The 24797-nt window shown below is 39.8% G+C and overlaps 1 protein-coding gene across 1 annotated transcript in view; it reads left to right on the forward strand.

Annotated features, from left to right (window-relative positions):
* LOC133657036 (spectrin beta chain, non-erythrocytic 1-like) overlaps positions 1 to 24797 on the forward strand; it is a gene marked incomplete at its 5' end in the record, with an annotated part of 58295 nt that overhangs the window by 18872 nt on the left and 14626 nt on the right. Inside the window, 20 exons of the mRNA XM_062057919.1 lie at positions 766 to 886; positions 3196 to 3411; positions 3471 to 3890; positions 3951 to 4153; positions 4222 to 4312; positions 4388 to 4534; positions 7307 to 7570; positions 7644 to 7868; positions 7942 to 8031; positions 8091 to 8369; positions 10580 to 10710; positions 12322 to 12526; positions 12604 to 12978; positions 15906 to 15992; positions 20607 to 20764; positions 23506 to 23644; positions 23791 to 23875; positions 23931 to 24127; positions 24196 to 24293; positions 24372 to 24426. Coding sequence (XP_061913903.1) covers positions 766 to 886; positions 3196 to 3411; positions 3471 to 3890; positions 3951 to 4153; positions 4222 to 4312; positions 4388 to 4534; positions 7307 to 7570; positions 7644 to 7868; positions 7942 to 8031; positions 8091 to 8369; positions 10580 to 10710; positions 12322 to 12526; positions 12604 to 12978; positions 15906 to 15992; positions 20607 to 20764; positions 23506 to 23644; positions 23791 to 23875; positions 23931 to 24127; positions 24196 to 24293; positions 24372 to 24426 — 3586 coding nt within the window. The remainder of the gene's footprint in view (positions 1 to 765; positions 887 to 3195; positions 3412 to 3470; positions 3891 to 3950; positions 4154 to 4221; positions 4313 to 4387; positions 4535 to 7306; positions 7571 to 7643; positions 7869 to 7941; positions 8032 to 8090; positions 8370 to 10579; positions 10711 to 12321; positions 12527 to 12603; positions 12979 to 15905; positions 15993 to 20606; positions 20765 to 23505; positions 23645 to 23790; positions 23876 to 23930; positions 24128 to 24195; positions 24294 to 24371; positions 24427 to 24797) is intronic.

The raw sequence follows: 24797 nt of genomic DNA on the forward strand, positions 1-24797 counted from the left end.
CTCAAAATGTACTTACGCTTAATTATTGAAACTGAAACTTTACCTAAACTTAAGAATTGAAATTTCACCTAAACTTAAGAATTAAAACAGAAAATTGACTTCAACTTAAGAATTGAAACTGAAACTTGACTTACGCTTAAGAATTGAAACTGAAACTTGACTTACGCTTAAGAATTGAAACTGAAACTTGACTTAAACTTAAGAATTGAAACTGAAACTTGACTTAAACTCAAGAATTGAAACTGAAACTTTACCTAAACTTAAGAATTTAAACTGAAACTTTACCTAAACTTAAGAATTTAAACAGAATCTTGACTTCAATTTAAGACTTAAAACTGAAACTTGACTTCAACTTAAGAGTTAAAACTGAAACTTGACTTAAACTTAAGAATTGAAAACTTTACCTAAACTTTCTAATTGAAACTGAAAATTGACTTAAACTTTAGAATTGAAACTGAAACTTTACCTAAACTTAAGAACTGAAACAAAAACTTGACTTAAACTTAAGAATTTAAACTGAAACGTTATCTAAAGTTAAGAATTGAGAGAGAAACTTGACTTGAACTTAAAAATTGAAACTGAAACTTTACTTAAACTTAAGAATTGAGACAGAAAATGTACTTAAACTTAAGAATTGAAACAGAAACATTACTTAAACTTAAGAATTGAAACTGATACTTCAATATAGATGATGATGTACTTGTATTAGTGTATACTGATATATAGAAGTAGACTGACAAGTCAGTGAATGCTGCTTCTTGTCAGGTGGAGTCAGTTCCGAGACCTGGTGGACCAGAAGAAGGACAGTCTGAGCTCAGCTCTGGGAGTCCAGAACTACCACCTGGAGTGCAATGAAACCAAGTCGTGGATCAAAGAGAAGACCAAGGTACCAGTCTGCAGAAACATGCTCGACAGAACTTGTAGAATACTTGTAAGATACTGATATCAGCAGGAATCATGCATACTAGTTTTATTTTGTAGTGTGGAATGTTGGAAATGATCAAAGCCGGCCATCAGTGGTGGGTATGGAAACCACAAACTTTGTGAAAGACCTATGCCGTCTTTAAGTGGAAGTGGAGTGGTAATTGGTTTAGGCGACACCTAGTGGTCACAATGATTCATAAAGTTAAGCTCATGACACAGTAAGTTGAATGATGCGGACTCGTTTGTTACTGGATACTTTCTAATGTTGCCTTGGAGACTTTGTATGTGTAAGTAATATGCAACTATATTTGATACTGTTTATGTTGACAAATGTCACGTTTTATGGTTCAATAATTATACCTATGTCTAGCATGTGTGCTTTTGTGTGCTTAGCTGTTGTGTAGCTGCTAGCTCCAAGTAGCCTATAGCCTAGCATGTTTACCTTTTGTACATGAAGAAGAAATGGTGCGCTTATTGAAGGACATTTAGATATTAACTGTCAGCTTTTCACAAGTAAACTCTCTGCAGTACTGCTTGTATCGCACATGATATCACACACAAGTAAACACTCTGCAGGACTGTGTCGCACATAATATCACACACAAGTAAACATGCTGTAGGGCTGCATGTATCGCACATGATATCACACAAAAGTAAACATGCTGCAGGACTGCTTATATCGCACATGATATCACACACAAGTAAACACTCTGCAGGACTGCTTGTATCGCACATGATATCACACACAAGTAAACACTCTGCAGGACTGCTTGAAGCGCACATGATATCACACACACAAGTAAACCCTCTGTAGGACTGATTGTATCGCACATGATATCACACACAAGTAAACTCTCTGCGGGACTGCTTGTATCGCACATTTTATCACACACAAGTAAACACTGTAGGACTGTATCGCACATGATATCACACACAAGTAAACACACTGCAGGATTGCATGTATCGCACATGATATCACACAAAAGTAAACATGCTGCAGAACTGCTTGTATCGCACATAATATCACACACAAGTAAACATTCTGCAGGACTGCTTGTATCGCACATGATATCACACACAAGTAAACACTCTGCAGGACTGCTTATAGCGCACACGATATCACACACAAGTAAACCCTCTGTGGGACTGATTGTATCGCACATGATATCACACACAAGTAAACACTCTGCAGGACTGCTTGTATCGCACATGATATTACACACACGTAAACGCGCTGCAGGACTGCTTGTATCTCATATGATATTACACACACGTAAACGTGCTGCAGGGCTGCTTATCTCGCACATGATATCACACACAAGTAATCAACTGCAGTACTGCTTGTATCACACAAGTAAACACGCTGAGAGACTGCTTGTATCGCACATGATATCACACACAAGTAAACACTCTGCAGGACTGCTTGTATCGCACATGTTAAAACGCACACAAATAAAGTCGCTGCAGGACTGTTTGTATCGCACATGATATCACACACAAGTAAACTCGCTGCATGACTGCTTGTATCGCACATTATATTAAAGTTAAAGTACCAATGATTGTCATATCACACACAAGTAAACACGCTGCAGGACTGCTTGTATTGCACATGATATCACACATAAGTAAACACTGCAGGACTGCCGGTATCGCACATGATATTACACACGTAAACACGCTGCAGGACTGCCGGTATCGCACATGATATTACACACGTAAACACGCTGCAGGACTGCTTGTATCGCACATGATATCACACAAGTAAACACTCTGCAGGACTGCTTGTATCGCACATGATATTACACACACGTAAACACGCTGTAGGACTGCTTATGTCGCACATGATATCACACACAAGTAAACACACTGCAGGACTGCTTGTATCACACAAGTAAACACGCTGCGAGACTGCCTGTATCCCACATGATATCACACAAGTAAACACTCTGCAGGACTGCTTGTATCGCACATGATATCACACAAGTAAACACTCTGCAGGACTGCTTGTATCGCACATGATATTACACACACATAAACACACTGCAGGACTGTTTGTATCGCACATGATATCACACACGAGTAAACACGCTGCAGGACTGCTTGTATGGCACATGATATCACACACAAGTAAACACTGCTGGGCAGCTTGTATCGCACATTTTAGATGAAAGCCGATACCACCTGATACATGTTTTGTTTTGCTGATGTCTGATATCAAACATCAATGGAAAGTCAATCCCTGAGTAATTGCAACCTCCTGGATGCCACCAGGTCATCGAGTCCACCCAGGAGCTGGGTAACGACCTGGCGGGCGTCATGGCGCTGCAGAGGAAGTTGACGGGAATGGAGCGGGACCTGGCCGCCATCGAGGACAAGCTGGGCGACCTGGGAAAAGAGGCCGACCGTTTGGGCTCGGAGCACACGGAGCAGTCTGAGGCCATCAAGGGACGCCTGGCGGAGATCACGGGCGTGTGGGAGGAGATGAAGGTACGTCCCCGCCTCCTTCCACGCCGTATGGCATGACGCCAACCAGTTGCGCCCCTCAGGACACCATGAAGAACCGGGAGGAGTCTCTGGGCGAGGCCAGCAAGCTGCAGCAGTTCCTGCGCGAGCTGGACGACTTCCAGTCGTGGCTGTCGAGGACGCAGACGGCCATCGCCTCCGAGGACATGCCCAACACGCTGGCGGAGGCCGAGAAGCTGCTGACCCAGCACGAGGGCATCAAGAACGAGATCCGCAACTACGAGGAGGACTACCAGAAGATGCGCGACATGGGCGAGATGGTGACGCAGGGCCAGACGGACGCGCAGTACATGTTCCTGCGCCAGCGGCTCCAGGCGCTGGACACCGGCTGGAACGAGCTGCACAAGATGTGGGAGAACCGCCAGAACCTGCTGTCCCAGTCCCACTCCTACCAGCTCTTCCTCAGGGACACCAAGCAGGCCGAGGCCTTCCTCAACAACCAGGTGAGACCCCCCCTGCCCACTGCCCCCACATCACACCTGACGCTACGTGCCTGTCCCCAGGAGTACGTCCTGGCCCACACCGAGATGCCCACCACCCTGGAGGGCGCCCAGGCCGCCATCAAGAAGCAGGAGGACTTCATGACCACCATGGACGCCAACGAGGAGAAGATCAGCGGCGTGGTGGACACCGGCCGCCGCCTGGTCACCGACGGCAACATCAACACCGAGCGCATCCAGGACAAGGTGGACTCCATCGACCAGCGGTGAGTTGAGGTCAGAGGTTAAGATGACTTCCTGTTTGCGTGGTTGAAGAAACCGTGCGCTCCATCAGGCACCAGAAGAACCGAGCGGACGCCAACGACCTGCTGATGAGGCTGAAGGACAACAGAGACCTCCAGAAGTTTCTGCAGGACTGCCAGGAGGTCTGGTCTAATAATAATGATAACAATAACAATAATAATAACAATGAGCATGTTTGTTTGTTTGTGCCACCTCAGCTGTCCTTGTGGATCAACGAGAAGATGCTGACAGCTCAGGACATGACCTACGACGAGGCCCGCAACCTTCACAGCAAGTGGCTCAAACACCAGGCCTTCATGGCCGAGCTGCAGTCCAACAAGGAGTGGCTGGACAAGATCGAGAAGGTCAGGAAGCACTGACACTAATATATACATATGTATGTATGTATATGTATATAGTACAGTATATACATACTGTATGTATGTATACATATACATACATACAGTATGTATATACAGTATATACACACACACACGCACGCAGAAGTACTACTAATACTACTTCTCTTCTATACTAAGACAACATACTTATACTACTAATACTACTTCCTCTTCTATACTAATACTTATACTACTAATACTACTTTCTCTTCTATACCTGCTACAATACTACTAATACTAATACTACTTCTTGCAGTATACCTACTACAATATTACTAATAATACTACTTCCTCTTCAATACATGCAATAATTCTACTAATACTACTTCCTCTTCTTTACTAATACTAATACCTATAATACTACTTCCTCTTGTATACATGCTACAATACTAATAATACTTCTTCCTTTTCTATACCTGCTACAATACTATTATTAATACTACCTCTTCCATACCTGCTACAATATTACTATTACTACTTTCTCTTTTACACCTACTATAATAATAATACTTATTCTTCAATACATGCTACAATACTACTAATACTACTTCTTCTTTACTAATACCTATAATACTATTTCCTACTGTATACCTGCTACAATACTACCAGTGCTATTTCCTCTTGTATACGTGCTACATTACTACTAATAATACTTCCTCTTGTTTACGTGCGAAAATACTGCTGATACGACTCCCTGATGTACTTTTACATATACAACAAATAAAGAGTACTTTGTGCGATACTGTGTTACACATTTATACTACTTCCTGCTATACTACAGTATGTTACGTGTACTAATAATTACTGCTTCCTGCTATACTATGTTACATACACAAATACTTCTTCCTGCTAAACTAAATTATTCATACATATAAACTCTATTTCCTGTATACAAAATTATTTATACATATAAATACTATATCCTGTATACTAAACGACTTATACGTATAAATACTACTTCCTTTATGCTAAATGACTTATACATAGAAATACTACTTCCTGTATACTGAATGATATATACATAAAAATACTAATTCCTATTTAATTACATATACATATACATTCTACATCCTGCTACGTTAAATTACATATACATATACATATATATTTCCTGTATACTAAATGACTTGTACAAATACTACTTCCTGTTTACGAAATTACTTATACATATACAGTAAGTACTACTTGCTGTTTACTAAATGACTTATACATATAAATACTACTTGCTGTTTACTAATTGACTTATACATAAAAGTTACTAAATGACTTATACATATAAATACGTATGACTTACTTCCTGCTGTATTAAATTATTTATACATATAAATACTACTTCCTGTTTACTAAATGACTTGTACATATTAATACTACTTGATGTTTACTAATTGTCTTATACATATAAAAACTACAGCTGTTTAATAAATGCTTTATAGATATAAGTACTACTTCCTGTGTACTAAATGACTTATACATTTAAATACTACTTCCTGTTTACTAAATGACTAATACATTTGAATACTACTTCCTGTTTACTAAATGTCTTATACATATAAATACTACTTGCTGTTTAATAAATGCCTTACATATGTGGAATGTGGAAATACTGTCAAAGCGCTTTGAGTACCTTGAAGGTAGAAAAGCGCTATACAAGTATAACCCATTTATCATTTATCATTACATATATAAGTACTACTTCCTGTTTACTAAATGACTAATACATTTAAATACTACTTCCTGTTTACTAAATGACTTATACATTTAAATACTACTTCCTGTTTACTAAATGACTTATACATTTAAATACTACTTCCTGTTTACTAAATGACTTATACATTTAAATACTACTTCCTGTTTACTAAATGTCTTATACATATAAATACTACTTCATGTTTACTAAATGACTTATACATATATATACTACTTGCTGTTTAATAAATGCCTTACATATATAAGTACTACTTCCTGTTTACTAAATGACTTATACATATATATACTACTTGCTGTTTAATAAATGCCTTACATATATAAGTACTACTTCCTGTTTACTAAATGACTTATACATTTAAATACTACTTCCTGTTTACTAAATGACTTTTACATTTAAATACTACTTCCTGTTTACTAAATGTCTTATACATTTAAATACTACGTCCTGTTTACTAAATGTCTTATACATATAAACACTACTTGCTGTTTAATAAATGCCTTACATATATAAGTACTACTTCCTGTTTACTAAATGACTTATACATTTAAATACTACTTCCTGTTTACTAAATGACTTATACATTTAAATACTACTTCCTGTTTACTAAATGACTTACACATACAGTATAAATACTACTTCCTGTTTACTAAATATCTTATACATTTAAATACTACTTGCTGTTTACTAAATGACTTATACATTTAAATACTACTTCCTGTTTACTAAATGACTTATACATTTGAATACTACTTCCTGTTTACTAAATGACTTATACATGTAAGTAATACTTGCTGTTTACTAAATTAATTATACATTTAAATGCTACTCCCTGTTTACTAAATGACTTATACATTTTAATACTACTTCCTGTTTACTAAATGGATTATACATTTAAATACTACTTCCTGTTTACTAGATTACTACTTGACTGTCTGTTCCTGAATGTAATCTGCTGTCACTGTCCTGTTCCTGCCGGTGGGCGGAGTCAGGGCCATCAGAATTAACCGCTGCGTTTCCCTGTGCGGCAGGACGGCAAGGCGCTAATGGCGGAGAAGCCCGAGACGGAGGCCATGGTTCGAGAGAAGCTGGCGTCGCTGAAGAAGATGTGGGAGGAGCTGGAGTCCACCACGCAGACCAAGGCCAAGTGTCTGTTTGACGCCAACAAGGCGGAGCTCTTCACGCAGAGCTGCGCCGACCTGGACAAGTGGCTGGCCAACCTGGACGGGCAGCTGCAGTCCGACGACTACGGCAAAGACCTGACCTCGGTCAACATCCTGCTCAAGAAACAGCAGGTGGGACCGCCGGCGCTCCTCAAGGATGGACGCTGTTCTGAGCGTGTGCTGACTGCTCCCGCTGCTCCTCCAGATGCTGGAGAGCCAGGTGGAGGTGCGCCAGAAGGAGGTGCAGGAGCTGCAGAGTCAGTCGCAGGTGCTCAGTCAGGAGGGCAAAGGCTCGGAGGAGGTGGACGGTCAGAGGATGGGCGTGGAGAAGAAGTTCTGCTCTCTCCAGGCGCCGCTGCAGAGCCGCCGGGAAAACCTCATGTCCTCACGCGAGATCCACCAGTTCAACCGCGACGTGGAGGATGAGATTGTGAGTAGAAGCTCCTCCTCCTCCCCGGGGCGCTGGGCGCTTGCGTTTAATGGCGTGTGCTTTGTGCGTGCAGCTGTGGGTGGAGGAGAGGATGCCTGTGGCCACCTCCACAGACCACGGACACAACCTTCAGACCGTCCAGCTGCTCATCAAGAAGAACCAGGTACCCCTCATCTCCGGGGGAACCCTTCTGGGCCCAGGCTGACCTCTAACCCCTCCCAGACCCTACAGAAGGAGATCCGGGGCCACCAGCCGCGCTACGACGACATCTTCCAGCGCAGCCAGCACATCCTGAGGCAGGACCGGCCCACCACCGAGCTCATCCGCCGGCGTCTGGCCGAGCTGCAGGCGCTGTGGGAGCAGATCCGCAAGGAGACGGAGAAGCGCCACTCCCGCCTGAGCGAGGCCCACGAGGCTCAGCAGTACTACTTTGACGCCGCCGAGGCCGAAGCCTGGATGAGCGAGCAGGAGCTCTACATGATGTCTGAGGAGAAGGCCAAGGTTCTTGTCTCACAGCTCGCCGTGTCACATTCCAATTCACAACAATATCACACATTTTATGCGGCCTCTGCGTAGCTCACACCTACTTCCTGTTCCTTCTGGGTAAAATAGTAAATAAACATTTCAATTAGAGATGTCCGATAATGGCTTTTTTGCCGATATTGTCCAACTCTTAATTACCGATTCCGATATCAACCGATATGTACAGCCGTGGAATTAACACATTATTATGCCTAATTTTGTTGTGATGCCCCGCTGGATGCATTAAACAATGTAACAAGGTTTTCCAAAATAAATCAACTCAAGTTATGGAAAAAAATGCCAACATGGCACTGCCATATTTATTATTGAAGTCACAAAGTGCATTATTTTTTTTAACATGCCTCAAAACAGCAGCTGGGAATTTGGGAAATGCTCTCCCTGAGAGAGCACGAGGAGGTTGGGGGGGCGGAGTTTTAGGGTAGGGGGCTCGGGGGGGTGTATATTGTAGCGTCCCGTAAGAGTTAGTGCTGCAAGGGGTTCTGGGTATTTGTTCTGTTGTGTTTATGTTGTGTTACGGTGCGTATGTTCTCCCGAAATGTGTTTGTCTTTCTTGTTTGGTGTGGGTTCACAGTGTGGCGCATATTTGTAACAGTGTTAAAGTTGTTTATACGGCAACCCTCAGTGTGACCTGTATGGCTGTTGACCAAGTATGCATTGCATTCACTTGTGTGTGTGAAATGCCGTAGAGAATATGTGATTGGGCCGGCACGCAAAGGCAGTGCCTTTTAGGTTTATTGGCGCTCTGTACTTCTCCCTACGTCCGTGTACACAGTGGCGTTTTAAAAAGTCATGAATTTTACTTTTTGAAACCGATACCGATAATTTCCGATATTACATTTTAAAGCATTTATCAGCCGATAATATCTGCTGTCCGATATTATCGGACATCTCTAATTTCTATATATCGTATATTCCGGACTATAAACTGCTACTTCTTTCCTACACTTTGCACCCTGCAGCTTATAAAATGGCGGGGCTAATATATGGATTTTTCTTCGCTGACGGCCATAATGCAAATAGTAAAAAAAAAAAAAAGCAAAGACACTTAAAAAAATGTGTGATTGTTTGTGCTACGGCGCCATCTTTTGGACAAGTGTGCTCGTTGCATTGCCCTTCTGTTTAGACTCAGCTTTCAACCGGAAGTAAAGGTGCCGTTCCGTCTTCTAGCCGTCCATAGCGTTCTACTCGTATGGATTCTTCATTCATCCCTACAAGCAACGTTTGTAAGTTTTACAATATAACTAAAACAATTCTTACTTACTAAAGCGTCCCATGTGTGATGTCTGTAGGTGTGTTTTCATGCATATTTGTACGTGCTGTCGTATGGTAATCAAGCTAGCGTCGTTAGCATTAGCTAATATGCTAACATGTTCACGAGTGCCTGTGTTAGTATTATTAACTTACGACGGCATTCTTTTTGTGTTGTTTCAGTTTCACAAATTCCTCAGTAAATTCACCAAAACGTCACCGTGGAGTTATTGAGTCCGTTTAGCTGATTAGAGAGCTAGCTTGCGCAGCTAGTAGGTCCATGACCATGACTTCTGTTTTGTTTGATCAGCCGTTTTACTGCATTGTTACAGACACCGTTTAGGAACAATTAAGGTATGTAAATAAACATTTACAAAATATTTCTGTGTAAATAACTAATTTCACAAAGTAAAAATCTGCGGCTTGTAGTCCGGTGCGGCTAATACCGGTATATGGAAAAATATTTTTCTTCTAATATTTAGTGGGTGTGGCTTGTACACGGTGCACTTTATAGTCCGGAAAATACGGTATGTATTTAACATTTATGTAAGACAAAATCAAGAAGATATTTTCATTTGCAATGCTGACCTAGCAAAGAGGCAACATTGACATGTTAGAGATGTTGATGTGTGATGATAATGTTTCATCATCTCTCATTTACCTACAAGAAACCCCAACAGTGGGGGTGAAGTTTGACACTTTTCAAGCGTAAAACACACAGAGAATGTCAACAAGGAAGCCTTTGCTGGTGTTTCTTTCTCTAATTATAATTAATAATTACTATTAATAGTGGGAGGGGGAGTATTTGGGCACAGGCCTAAATAGTTTTTTCTTTGGTACTTATAGAAATATATTTATATATGTGTGTGTGTGTATATATATGTATATGTTGTTACGTGACAAAGTATTTGTGTTTTCAGGACGAGCAGAGCTCGGTGGCCATGTTGAAGAAGCACCAGATTCTGGAGCAGGCGGTGGAGGACTACGCAGACACCGTCCACCAGCTGTCCAGCACCAGCCGAGGTCTGGTGGCTGCCGAGCACCCCGACAGGTACGTCGAGGTCAAAGGTTAAATCAGGCTGTCCAAACTGAAACATAGTTTTCATTTTCACAACCAATTCAATATATATATATATTTTTTTTTAAACCTTTTAGTGCTCCCCCAGTTTGGTTTCTTATGGGTACCTGTCAAAATATTTTTATTGAAATAAGTTAAATAATATTTTTTTGGGGTCAACACCTAAATCTCTAGATCAACTTCAGATATATCTGTCGATATAAAAAAAAATTTAATGAAAAAAACGTGTTTTTTTATGGCAAAAACACAAAATAAAATGTATATTCCCTTAAAATATTTTAAAGTGGAATATTTCATGTAATGTAATTGGAGCCCTGAACAGGTCAATAATCCATAACATTGATTTTGATTCATCATTTTTTTTTTGAGCAAAAACGGTTTTATTTATTTTTCAATCCCACTAAAATCCTTGGGGATCCAAAAGGGCCCCACTTATAATAGTAAACAAAAGTCATATATATGTGTGTTTATATATATATTTTTTCTTTAGATCTACCTGTGGATTCTACGTTTTTATTTTTGTCTTCTGTTTTTTTTGTTTTTGTTTTATGTCCTTTGTGTTGAAGTAAACATTGTTTTTTTTATGGCAAAAACACAAAATATAATGTATTTTCCCTAAAAATATTTCAAAGTAGAATATTTAATGTAAAATAATTTGAGCCTTGAATAAGTCAATAATTCATAAAAATATTGATTTTGATTAATTATTATTTTTTGAGCAAAGACAGTTTTTTTTAAATCCCACTAAAATTCTTTGAGATCAAAAAGGGACCCACAAAAGTTAAAAACATAAAAAATATTGGTATCGAAACAACCCTAGTATATATATCTATATATATATAGATATATATATATATCTATATATATAGATATATATCTATATATATAGATATATATATATTACTCTCTAGATAAACTTGAGATCTATCTTTTTTTATTAGTTTTGTTTATGTAATTTTTGTCAAAAAAAACAACCAATTTTTTATGGCAAACACTCAAAATATGCAACAATGTGTGTGTATATATACATATATATATATATATATATATATATATATATATATATATATATATATATATATATATATATATATATATATATATATATATATATATGTAATTATGTATGTATGTATGTATATATATATGTGTGTGTGTGTGTGTGTATATATATATATATATATATATATATATATATATATATATATATATATATATATATGTATATATATATATATATGTATGTATGTATGTATGTATGTATATTAGTCACTAGATAAACTTGAGATCTATCTGTGAATTACAGGGTTTTTTTTATTTGTTTTTTTGTTTGTTTTAGGCCATTTTTGTCAAAGAAAACTTTTTTTATGGCATATTATTTGATGTGAAGTAATTGGAGCCTTAAATAGGTCAATAATTCCTAACATTGATTTTGATTCATTATTAGAGTCAACACTTCCTGCTTACATTTCACCTGTTTCACCTTTAATGCCACTTTTATTTTGTAGGGGTATTTTTAGAAGGCGTCGGGGCTGCACTTTAGACACCTGCGGGCTAAAGGTTCTGTTGGGTTTCTGTCCACAGCGAGCGCATCGGGATGCGTCAGTCGCAGGTGGACAAGCTCTACGCCGGCCTGAAGGATTTGTCGGAGGAACGTCGAGGGAAGCTGGACGAGCGCTTCCGTCTCTTCCAGCTCAACAGGGAAGTGGACGACCTGGAGCAGTGGATCGCGGAGAGGGAAGTAGTCGCCGGCTCACACGAGCTGGGCCAGGACTACGAGCACGTGACGGTCAGTACGCGCCACCCGCTGGCGGCTCATCTGTTAGCTCCGCCCCCTCCCCGACAGCCTGTTCCCGCCCCCCGCAGATGCTGCAGGAGCGCTTCCGAGAATTCGCCCGCGACACGGGCAACATCGGCCAAGAGCGCGTGGACGGCGTCAACCGGCTGGCGGACGAGCTGATCAACGGCGGCCACGGCGACGCCGCCACCGTCGCCGAGTGGAAGGACGGCCTGAACGAGGCCTGGGCCGACCTGCTGGAGCTCATCGACACGCGCACGCAGATCCTGGCCGCCTCCTTCGAGCTGCACAAGTTCTACCACGACGCCAAGGAGATCCTGGGACGCATCCTGGACAAGCACAAGAAGCTCCCCGAGGAGCTGGGCCGCGACCAGAACACGGTGGAGACGCTGCAGAGGATGCACACCACCTTCGAACACGACATCCAGGCTCTGGGCACGCAGGTGAGACGCACCTGGCTGACGCCCACTCTCAATCCAAGGCATTATTGCGGAAATAGAACGTAACCTCCATTTATGAACTCAATCGGTTCTTGAACACTGTTCGTTAACAAGTTTGCATCGCGAGGCATGAGAAACAATGTATACAGTATATGAATACCGTATTTTTCGGACTATAAAGCGCACTTAAAATCTTTTAATTTTCTCAAAAATGGACAGTGCGCCTTATAACCCGGTGCACTTAATGTACGGAATAATTCTGGTTGTGCTTACCCACCTGGCGTTTTCTTTCGCGATATTATGCTAAACCAACATTTCTTACAATCAGGTACCTACTGATGTGTATTTGGAATCTGCATAAGTCCTGAAAATGTGTGCGCATCCGCCATTGTAGTCGATAAGCTTCTTCTTTTTCTCTATGTTCTTGTTATGGGACATTCATCCTCCGCTGTTGCCATTTCTAATATAAAGTAGTGTAAAGTTCTTACTTATATCTGTCAGTTGACAGTGTTTTAAATTTAGAAAAACAACTATAATATGACTCCTTTAATGCGCCTTATAATCCGGTGTGCCTTTTGTATGAAAATAGACCTGAATAGACCCGTTCATCGGCAGTGCGCCTTTTAATCCGGTGCGCCCTATGGTCCGAAAAATACAGTAATTGGTTCCAGCCTTTTTAGTGAAGGTTTTTACACATTGAACACAAAATAAAGTTCTGCACATCCAACAAACGTGGCAAGGAGGTAGGGCTGGGCGATATGGGCTTTTTTTAATATCTCGATATTTTTAGGCCATGTCACGATACACGATATATATCTGGATATTTTGCCTTAGCCTTGAATGAACACTTAATGCATATAATCACAGCAGTATGATGATTCTATGTGTCTACATTAAAACATTCTTCTTCATACTGCATTAATATATGCTACTTTTAAACTTTCATGCAGAGGGAAATCACAACTAAGTCAATTTAGCAAAAGAGTATTTATTAAACAGTTATTAAGCAGTGGCACAAACATTCATGTCATTTCAAAACAGAAAGTGCAAGATTGTCAGAGACATTTTAAAACAAGCTATTAGTGCACTTTTGTGCATCATGTCACTAAGATGACATATCAAAACAACACTAAATTAAAGTGCACTTTTTGTACAGAACGCCACTACAATAGTTTAAAACAAATAAAGTGCACTTTTGTGCATGATGTCACACAAGATATTTCAATAACTGTCAAATAAAAATGAGCTACATAATAATAGGGAATCAAATAGTGTATGTCCTTCGCTATGTGGTAGGTTCCTGCGGACGTTATCTCTTTCTGTTGTTGACTATTTGTTTCATACGGTGTTGATCTGGAAATGTTTGCCTCTGCATTTTGTTGGTGTGGCACCGAATGGAGATGTTGGCATGCGGAGTTTCAAACACTCTTCATTCTCTAGCGGGTGAATTTTCAAATGATGCTACAAATTAGCAGTAATGCTACTTTTTGTAGCAACGCTTTTGCCCCACACTTGACAAATTACGGTTGTCTGTTCAACATCTTCCCGCTTAAAGCCAAACCAACGCCAGACGATGGACCACCTGCTGTTTTTCTTGGGAATTAATTCTTCCTTCATTTGTTACCAGATTCGCACCTTCTTTCTCTCATATTAACACTCGCACCACAGCTAACGTTACCATACCGCTACCTCTCTGCTCCGCGAGGGCGTATGACGTTGCACGCGCAACAGTGTGTGACATACACTACCGTTCAAAAGTTTGGGGTCACCCAAACAATTTTGTGGAATAGCCTTCATTTCTAAGAACAAGAATAGACTGTCGAGTTTCAGATGAAAGTTCTCTTTTTCTGGCCATTTTGAGCGTTTAATTGACCCCACAAATGTGATGCTCCAGAAACTCAATCTGCTCAAAGGAAGGTTAGTTTTGTAGCTTCTGTAACGAGCTAAACTGTTTTCAGGTGTGTGAACATGATTGCACAAGGGTTTTGTAATCATCAATTAGCCTTCTGAGCCAATGAACAAACACATTGTACCATTAGAACACTGGAGTGATAGTTGCTGGAAATGGGCCTCTATACACCTATGTAGATATTGCACCAAAAACCAGACATTTGCAGCTAGAATAGTCATTTACCACATTAGCAATGTATAGAGTGTATTTCTTTAAAGTTAAGACTAGTTTAAAGTTATCTTCATTGAAAAATACAGTGCTTTTCCTTCAAAAATAAGGACATTTCAATGTGACCCCAAAATTTTGAACGGTAGTGTATACAAGGTGCGCTTGTTTTACGTCTCTGTGAGAAGGAGAGACAAGAAGGAGTGAAAAGAGCCTGTAGTGTAATGCTTGCAGCTAAAAGCAACTGCGTGAGAACGTATACTCGAATATCACGATATAGTCATTCTCTATACCGCACAGAGACAAACCCGGGATATATTGAGTACATCGATATATCGCCCTGCCCTACAAGGAGATGTTTGATCAAATGTCTGTGTCATAAAAAAGTCAAAACCGCAACAACCATCTGCTCTGCCAACACACTGAAGTCACTACGGTGCCCTCTCACCAACAAAATCACAAAAATCCTGAACTTCCGCAGCCATCTTGCGACAATAATAAACCTTCAAAAACGTCAAATGCACATTAACAACGGCGGAGAACTGACAAGAAAAGAGCTGACACTTTTTTTTGTTGTTACTCGATTCTATCTTGTCGCTTTGGCTTTGGTATTCTAATTCATAGAAACAATTATATCTACTCTACTGGTTTTGAAAATGAAAACTACCAAAATGGCCCCAGCCCTCAGTAGAAAAAAAAAAATTTGCGGAGCTTTTTTCGCTGCTACTTAAATCCAACAATATCTGTGTCATGTTAGCTTAGCTTAGCATCAGCCAAAATTGACGACTACCTCCTTCTATTCGACTCGTTCCAGGTGCGACAGCTTCAAGAAGATGCAGTCCGCCTGCAGTCTGCCTACGCTGGAGATAAGGCTGACGACATCCAGAAGAGAGAAGGAGAGGTGAGATCCACTCTCACACACACACACACTCACACACACACACACTCACACACACACACACATACACACGGCTAACAGCTTCAGTTTGCGAGACATCCCGTCTGATCATTAATGACCATGGTATTCTGTACAACTACAATGAACAACAGCTGGTGTGTAATAATTTCAATACTTACAGTAGAAACACTTTGTAGGGCGCAACAGAAAACAAGACCGGCACAATCAACTTAACGGCAAAAAGTACCTCCTGACTACGGCAACACAGAGTGGAATGACAGCTCATTGTTGATTTCAGAAAATATATTTTATTATTAAACATTTATTATAACACATGAACACACACTAAAGTACCACAGTTGGTCCCAGGTCCTGGGAAATGGGAAGGGTACTCCTCTTTGGCACATTGTAGAAATAAAAGAAACACAAAAATGGATAATGTAAGGATAAAAAATATTGATAAAATTGATACTAATAATTAATAATAGCAGAAAGATTTGTCTTTAAGTATACCGTATTTTCAGGACTAAAGAGCACGACAGTATATAGCAACACCCACTAAATTTGAGAAGAAAAACATAGTTTCCCTATATAAGCCGCACCGGACTATAAGCCATATATATATATATATATATATATATATATATATATATATATATATATATGTATATATACTGTATATATATATGTATATATACTGTATATATATATGTATATATATATATATATATATATATATATATACATGTTGTGACATGAGTTATTTACACAGAAGTATTTTGTAAATGTTTATTCACATACCTTAATTGTTTCCAAACAGTTTGTGTAACACAGCAGTAAAACGGCTGATCAAACAAAACAGAAGTCAGGCAGACTCAATAACTCCACGGTGACGTTTTGAGGAATTTGCGAAACTGACACAACACAAGAAGAATGCCGTTGTAAGTCAATAACACTAACACAGACACTCGTAAACCTGTTAGCGTATTAGCTAATGCTAATTACGCTCGCTTGACTACACTACGATAGCACGTACAAATATGCATGAAAACACTCCTACAGACATCACACATGGGACGCTTTAGTAAGTAAGAAATGTTTTAGTTATATTGTAAAACTTACAAACGTTGCTCGGAGTGATGAGTGAAAAAATCCATACGAGTATAAACGCTATGGACAACTGAACAGCACTTGTACTTCCGGTTTAAAGCTCAGTCTTAAACAGAAGCGAACAATAATCAACAATAACACACCTTTTCAGTGTATTTGCTTGTTTTTTTTTTGTTGGTTTTTTTTACTATTTGCTTTATGGTCGTCAGCGAAAGAAAAATCCATAAATTAGCTGCACTTTTAAGCCGCGGGGCTCAAAGCGTAGGGGGGAAAAGTAGCGGCTTTGAGGGTATGCACTGTCTAAGGTTTTTTAAAACTGCCAAGATCTCTATATGGTCTGATGTTCAAGTCCAAGGTCAACAAATCCTAAGAAGAAAGTGAGAGAAGTGGGGTTTTTTTTTTGCTTTTGTGGAAGTAGTGTTGATGATGATGTTGATGATGAAGGTGTGCTCCATCTTTCCTTGCCTGTCCTTGCAGAAGCGCGAGGTGGAGGTGAGACTTAAATCTCTAGGCTACGATAGACTTTGATTCCTCCCATCTTATTGTTTCTCTCTGCACCAGCCTGTCCCCCAACACTAAAATCTGACATTTTAGTCGTCTTGTACCCCGAGCTTCAGCTTGCTCCTTTGCAAACCAGCTCATTGTTTTTATCTTGGACCGCTCTCTGATTGGACTAAACACACCAAGCCCCGCCCCCCCTCCGGCAGGTAAAAACAAGCGCTTCCTGTAGTTTGCAAGTCCACTTTGCTTTAAGCCGGTTAGAGTCCGTTTTTTAGAAGGTCAAACTTGAGCATGGAGCGCTGCTTCATGTGTGCCGCCTTCTTCTTCAAACACTTCCTGGTGCGACTCATCACCATGACATCATCTTCAGGACAAACGATTGCATCATCTTCATCTTCTCCGTACTTCCACGCCGACTTCTATTGATCACACGTTTGGTGCTCGAGAAGAGGGCGTGGCCATCGTGATTCATCACCTTCCCCTACCGGTCCAGACACCATTGATGGTGACGCACCACCACGGCAAAATAAAAGCCGCCACACCTTTAAAATATTACTTTTTTTATGTGAAAAATAGTCACACAAAGTCTGACGCTATTTTTAACTTTTATTGTGTACATTTCGCACATGTAAGATTCTACACCAATAAATCATCTCTTATTATTCCACTTCCAACAAATTTCAGCGCCACTCATTTTAATCCGATCAGACACGCTCAAGATTTCCAACGTTCGGAGCCGAGAGCAAACAGGTTTTAATCTTCCCAAATATCCCAGATTACCAGGAATTCCAGGTTTCCTGGCACATTTTTCCCGTTAAAAATGAACGGGCCGATTTTCTAAATTGCACAATTCCCACTTTCAACAACCGATTCAAACTATTCCAACATCCACACACTCCACTCACCCGGGACATTCAAACATCCATTTTCCAAGTTAAAAAAAATTCCAGGAATTCCCGGTTTTCCAAAGCCCTAATTCCATCCTTTTTTTTTTCGGCCTGTCATTTTATGTTTGTTTTTTTTAGACCATTCCACCATCAAAACATTGCACATAGTTGAGACATCAAAGGGACCTAGTTTTTTTTTGTAAAAATTCCCGTTTTTCCTGAAGTTCCAGGAATTCCGAAATACCAATTCTCCATTACAAAGTGTTACTACGTTAACATTTCTCGACCGATTCAAAACATTTTGATATTATCTGTATATTTTTTTTAATTCCCGGTTTTCCTGAAATTCCCATATTTCCAGGACATTCCTATTCAAATCAACGGACATTTTCAAAGTTCTACATAGCCTACATTTGTCACCTGATTAGAACCATTCCACCATCCACACACTCCACTCTTCCTGGACACTCAACCTTTCCTGGTTTTGATCTTTCCTGTATTACCCGGAATTACCAGGATTTTTTTTCACGTGAAAACTAATGCAAGCAATATAATACATCAGAAGAAGTCACACAAAGTCTGACGCTATTTTTAACTTTTATTGTGTCAATTTCGCACATGTAAGCTTCTACACCAATAAATCATCTTATTCTTCCACTTCCAACAAACTTTGCCGGCTTTCAGCGCCACTCATTTGAATCCGATCAGACACGTTCAAGATTTCCAACGTTCGGAACTGAGAGGAAACGTGTTTTGATCTTCCCAAATATCCCAGATTACCAGGAATTCCAGGTTACCTGGGACATTTTTCCCGTTAAAAATGAACGGGCCGATTTTCTAACTTGCACAATTCCCACTTTCAACAACCGATTTGAACTATTCCAACATCCACACACTCCACTCACCCGGGACATTGAAACGTCCATTTTCCAAGTTAAAAAAAATTCCAGGAATTCCCAGAATTCCTTGTTTTCCAAAGCCCTAATTCCATCCTTTTTTCTTTCGGCCTGTCCTTTTTTTTTTTTTTTTTTTTTTTTTTTTTTTAGACCTTTCCACCATCAAAACATTGCACATAGTTGAAACATTAAAGGGACCTAGTTTTTTTTTTTTTTTAATTCCCGTTTTTCTTGAAGTTCCAGGAATTCCGAAATACCAATTCTCAAAGTGTTACTACGTTAACATTTCTCGACCGATTCAAAAAATTCCAACACCAAACCATTCATATCATCGAGAGACAATTTTGATATTATCTGTATTTTTTTTAAAATTCACGGTTTTCCTGAAATTCCCAAATTTCCAGGACATTCCTATTCAAATCAACTGACGTTTTCAAAGTTCTACATAGCCTACATTTTTCACCTGATTTGAACCATTCCACCATCCACACACTCCACTCTTCCTGGACACTCAATGTTTCCTGGTTTTGATCTTTCCTCTATTACCCGGAATTACCAGGATGTTTGTACCCATTGCACATGAATAGGCAATATACAAACCTCTTCATATCCCACATTTCTTATCCGATTTAGACCGTTCCAACATCCACACACTCCACTCACCCGGGACATTCAAACTTCCGTATTCCAAGTTAAAAAAAAATCCAGGAATTCTCAGCATACCCGGTTTTCCAAAGCCCCATTTCCATCCTTTTTTCTTTCAGCCTGTCGTTTTACAGGGTTTTATCACCAATTCCAACCATTCTACCATCAAAACATTCCACATAGTTGAGACATCAAAGGTACTGAATTTTTTTTTTTTTAAATTCCCATTTTTCCTGAAGTTCCAGGAATTCCGAAATACCAATTTTCAATTACAAAGTGTTACTACGTTAACATTTCTCGACCGATGGTTTAAAGAAAATACATGCTTTATAGCAAAATATGCAAATTGTAGGATGATGTCATGATGACCACGCCCCCTAACCACGCCCCCATTGCCCGATTGACAATCTCGGAGAAACTCCAAATAAACCAATGCACTGTGTGTGTGTGTGTGTGTGTGTGTGTGTGTGTGTGTGTGTGTGTGTGTGTGTGTGTGTGTGTGTGTGTGTGTGTGTGTGTGTGTGTGTGTGTGTGTGTGTGTGTGTGTGTGTGTGTGTGTGTGTGTGTGTGTGATTCAGGTTCTGGAGGCCTGGAAGAACCTTCTAGAAGCAGTAGAAGGCCGTCGTGGAAAGCTAGTAGACACAGGAGACAAGTTCCGTTTCTTCAGTATGGTGCGAGACTTGATGTTGTGGATGGAGGATGTCATCAGACTCATCGAGGCTCAGGAGAAACCACGGTAATTTTCTTCTTCATTCTTCTTCTTCTTTTACTCCCTCTTTTTCTCCTTCTCTTTCTTCTTCTCCTTCTCCTCCTCCTTCTTTTTATTTTTCATTCTTTTTTTCCTCCTCCTTCTTCTTCTTCTCCTTCTTCTTCTGCTCCTTTTTCTGCTCCATCCTCTTCTTTTTCTTCTCTTTCTCCTTCTTGTTCTTTTTCTTCTTCTTGTTCTTCTTTTCTTCTTCTCCTTTTTTTTCTTCTTCTTCTTTTCCTCCTTCTCTTTCTTCTTCTTATTCTCCATCCTCTTCTTCTTTTATTCTCCTCCTTCTCCTCCTCTTCTTTCTTATCCTTCTCCTTCTTCTTCCATTTCTTCTCATTGTCCTTCTTCTTCTTCATCTTCTTTTTCTTATTATTTTCCTTCTCCTTCTCCTCCTTTTCCTTCTTTTCCTTCTGTTCATTCTTCTTTCTTCTTCTCCTTCTTTTTCTTCTTCTCCTTCTTTTTCTTCTCCTCCTTCTTTTTCTTTTTCTCCTTTTTCTTCTTCTTGTTGTTCTTCTCCTTCTTTTCTCTATTCTCCTTCCTCATCCTCTTATCCTTCTTCTCTTTCTTTTTCTTGTAATTCATCTACTTCATCTTTTCCTTTTCCTTATCGTTCTTCTTCTCCCTCTTCTACTTTGCCTTCTTATTTTTTCTTCTACTTCTTTTCTTCCACCTTTTTTCCCTCTTCCTTTTTCTGCTTTACTATCTTCATCTTCTTCTTTGTCTTTTCTCCTCCTCCTTTACCCTCTACTTCTCATCCTTCTCCTCCTCTTCCTCCTTTTATTTTACCTTCTTTTTCCTCTTTTCTCTTCCTTTTTCATCTTGTCCTCCCTCCAGCATTGTGCTATTAACTTTGTGCATGTGATGTACCTTTTTTTTTTACAAGTTGTGTACCTTTTTTACAAGTTGTGTAACGTTTTTACAAGTTGTGTAACGTTTTTACAAGTAGTGTAACGTTTTTACAAGTTTAACTTTGTGTAAGTTGTGTAACTTTGTGCAAGTAGTGTAACTTTGCAAGTAGTGTAACTTTTACAGGTTGTATAACTTTTTTACAAGTTGTGTAACTTTTTTACTAGTTGTGTAACTTGTTTACTAGTTGTGTAACTGTTTTAGTAGTTGTGTAACTTTGTGCAAGTTGTGTAACTTTTTTACAAGGTGTGTTACTTTTTACAAGTTGTGTAACTTTGCAAGTAGTGTAACTTTTACAGGCTGTGTAACTTTTACAAGTTGTGTAACTTTTTACTAATTGTGTAACTTTTACTAGTTGTATAACTTTTTTACTAGTTGTGTAACTTTGTGCAAGTTGTGTAACTGTGCAAGTTGTGTAAATTTTTTACAAGGTGTGTAACTTTTTACAAGTTGTGTAACTTTTTTACAAGTAGTGTAACTTTGTATGAGTTCTGTAACTTTTTTTTACAAGTTGTGTAACTTTTTTTAAAAGTTGTGTAACTTTTTTACAAGTAGTGTACCTTTTCTACAAGTAGTGTAACTTTGTGCAAGTAGTGTAACTTTGTGCAAGAAGTGTAACTTTGTGCAAGTAGTGTAACTTTGGGCAAGTTGTGTAACTTAATGCAAGTTGTGTAACTTAATGCAAGTTGTGTAACTTTATGCAAGTCGTGTAACTTTTTTACAAGTCGTGTAACTTTGTGCAGATAGTGTAACTTTTTTACACGTTGTGTACCTTTTTCACAAGTTGTGTAATGTTTTTACAAGTTGTGTATCTTTGTGCAAGTAGTGTACATTTTTTGCAAGTAGTATAACTTTTTTACTAATTGTGTAACTTTTTTACTAGTTGTGTAATTGTTTACTAGTTGTGTAACTGCGTTACTGGTTGTGTAACTTTGTGCAAATTGTGTAACTTCTATACATGTGTAACTTTTTACAAGTTGTGTAACTTTTTTACAAGTTGTGTAACTTTTTTACAAGCAGTATAACTTTGTGCGAGTTCTGTAACTTTTTTTTACAAGTTGTGTAACTTTTTTTACAAGTTGTGTAACTTTTTTACAAGTTGTGTAACTTTTTACAAGTTGTGTAACTTTTGTACAAGTAGTGTAACTTTTTACAAGTAGTGTAACTTTTTTTTACAAATAGTGTAACTTTTTTACAAGTAGTGTAACTTTTTTACTAGTTGTGTAACAGTTGTACTAGTTGTGTAACTTTTTTTACTAGTTGTGTAACTTTTTTACTAGTTGTGTAACTTTTTTGCTAGTTGTGTAACTGTTTTACTAGTTGTGTAACTTTTTGCAAGTTGTGTAACTTTTTTACAAGTTGTGTAACTTTTACAAGTTGTGTACCTTTTTTACAAGTCGTGTAACATTGTGCAGGTAGTGTAACTTTTTTACAAGTTGTGTACCTTTTTCACAAGTTGTGTAACGTTTTTACAAGTTGTGTAACTTTTTACAAGTTGTGTATCTTTGTGCAAGTAGTGTAACTTTTACAAGTAGTGTAACTTTGTGCAAGTAGTGTAACTTTGTGCAAGTAGTGTAACTTTGTGCAAGTAGTGTAATTTTGTGCAAGTAGTGTAATTTTTTTTACAAGTTGTGTAACTTTTTTACAGGTTTTGTAACTTTTTTTTTCAAGTAGTGTAACTTTGTGCAAGTAGTGTAATTTTTTTTCCAAGTTGTGTAACTTTTTCACAGGTTTTGTAACTTTTTTTACAAGTAGTGTAACTTTGTGCAAGTAGTGTAACTTTGTGCATGTGGTGTAACTTTGTGTGTGTGGTGCAGGGACGTGTCGTCGGTGGAGCTGCTGATGAACAACCACCAGGGCATCAAGGCGGAGATCGACGCCCGCAACGACAGCTTCACTTCCTGCATCGAGTTGGGCAAGTCCCTCCTGGCCAGGAAGCACTACGCGTCTGAGGAGGTGAGCAGGAACAGGAACAGGAACAGGAACATGGAGTGGACAAAACCTGCCAGATGAAGCTCAAACACTCACTTGCTGACAGCCGCAGCCCGTCTAGGCGGCACTCTAGTTGTCCTGAATGTCACACACGTGTCTTCCTGTCTCAGATCAAAGAAAAGTTGCTGCAGTTGACGGACAAGAGGAAAGATATGATTGACAAGTGGGAGGACCGATGGGAGTGGCTTAGGCTGGGTAAGTCTCAGCACGCCGGGTGAGTGTGACGCGCGTTGACACGGCGTGCTCCCAGTCTTGGAGGTGCACCAATTCTCGCGGGACGCGGGCGTGGCCGAGGCGTGGCTGCTGGGCCAGGAGTCGTACTTGTCCAGCCGCGAGATGGGACAGAACGTGGACGAGGTGGAGAAGCTCATCAAGCGCCACGAGGCCTTCGAGAAGTCCGCCGCCACCTGGGAGGAACGCTTTGCGGCGCTGGAGAGGTTGACCACGGTGAGGCCCCTCGCACGCACGCACGCACGCAGACAGGAAGTAGCAAGACGTGATGCCTTTGTGTTCAGATGGAGTTGTTGGAAGTGCGAAGAACGCAAGAAGAGGAAGAGAGGAAGAACCAACCCCCCGCTGAGGCTCCGCCTTCTCAGGACGCCACGCAGCACCGGTGAGTGTCGGACTCGGCGAAGGTGCCGACTGGGCGTTGTCGTCGCTCGCCTTCATGGTGCACTTTGTGTGTCTGCAGAGAGGGGGAGCAGCCGAGTCACAACGGGCTGGCGTCTGAGCAGGACTCTCCCAGGGTTAGTTACCGCTCGCACGCCTACCAGAAATACAGCAACACCCTGCAGGGACGCAGGGACGCCACGCCCTGATTCTCTCTCTCATACACACCTTCACTTCTTATGAACACCTGCACATCCTCATAAGTATTTATAAACACTTCATGCATCCTCATAGGTTCTTATGAGCACCTTCACATCCTCATGCATATTCATAAGCACTCACTGCATCCTCATGCATATTCATAAACACGCACTGCATCCTCATGCATATTCATAAACACTCACTGCATCCACATGCATATTCATAAACACACACTGCATCCTCATGCATATTCATAAACACGCACTGCATCCTCATGCATATTCATAAACACGCACTGCATCCTCAT

Source organism: Entelurus aequoreus, linkage group LG09, assembly GCF_033978785.1.
Source record: "Entelurus aequoreus isolate RoL-2023_Sb linkage group LG09, RoL_Eaeq_v1.1, whole genome shotgun sequence".
NCBI lineage: Eukaryota > Metazoa > Chordata > Actinopteri > Syngnathiformes > Syngnathidae > Entelurus > Entelurus aequoreus.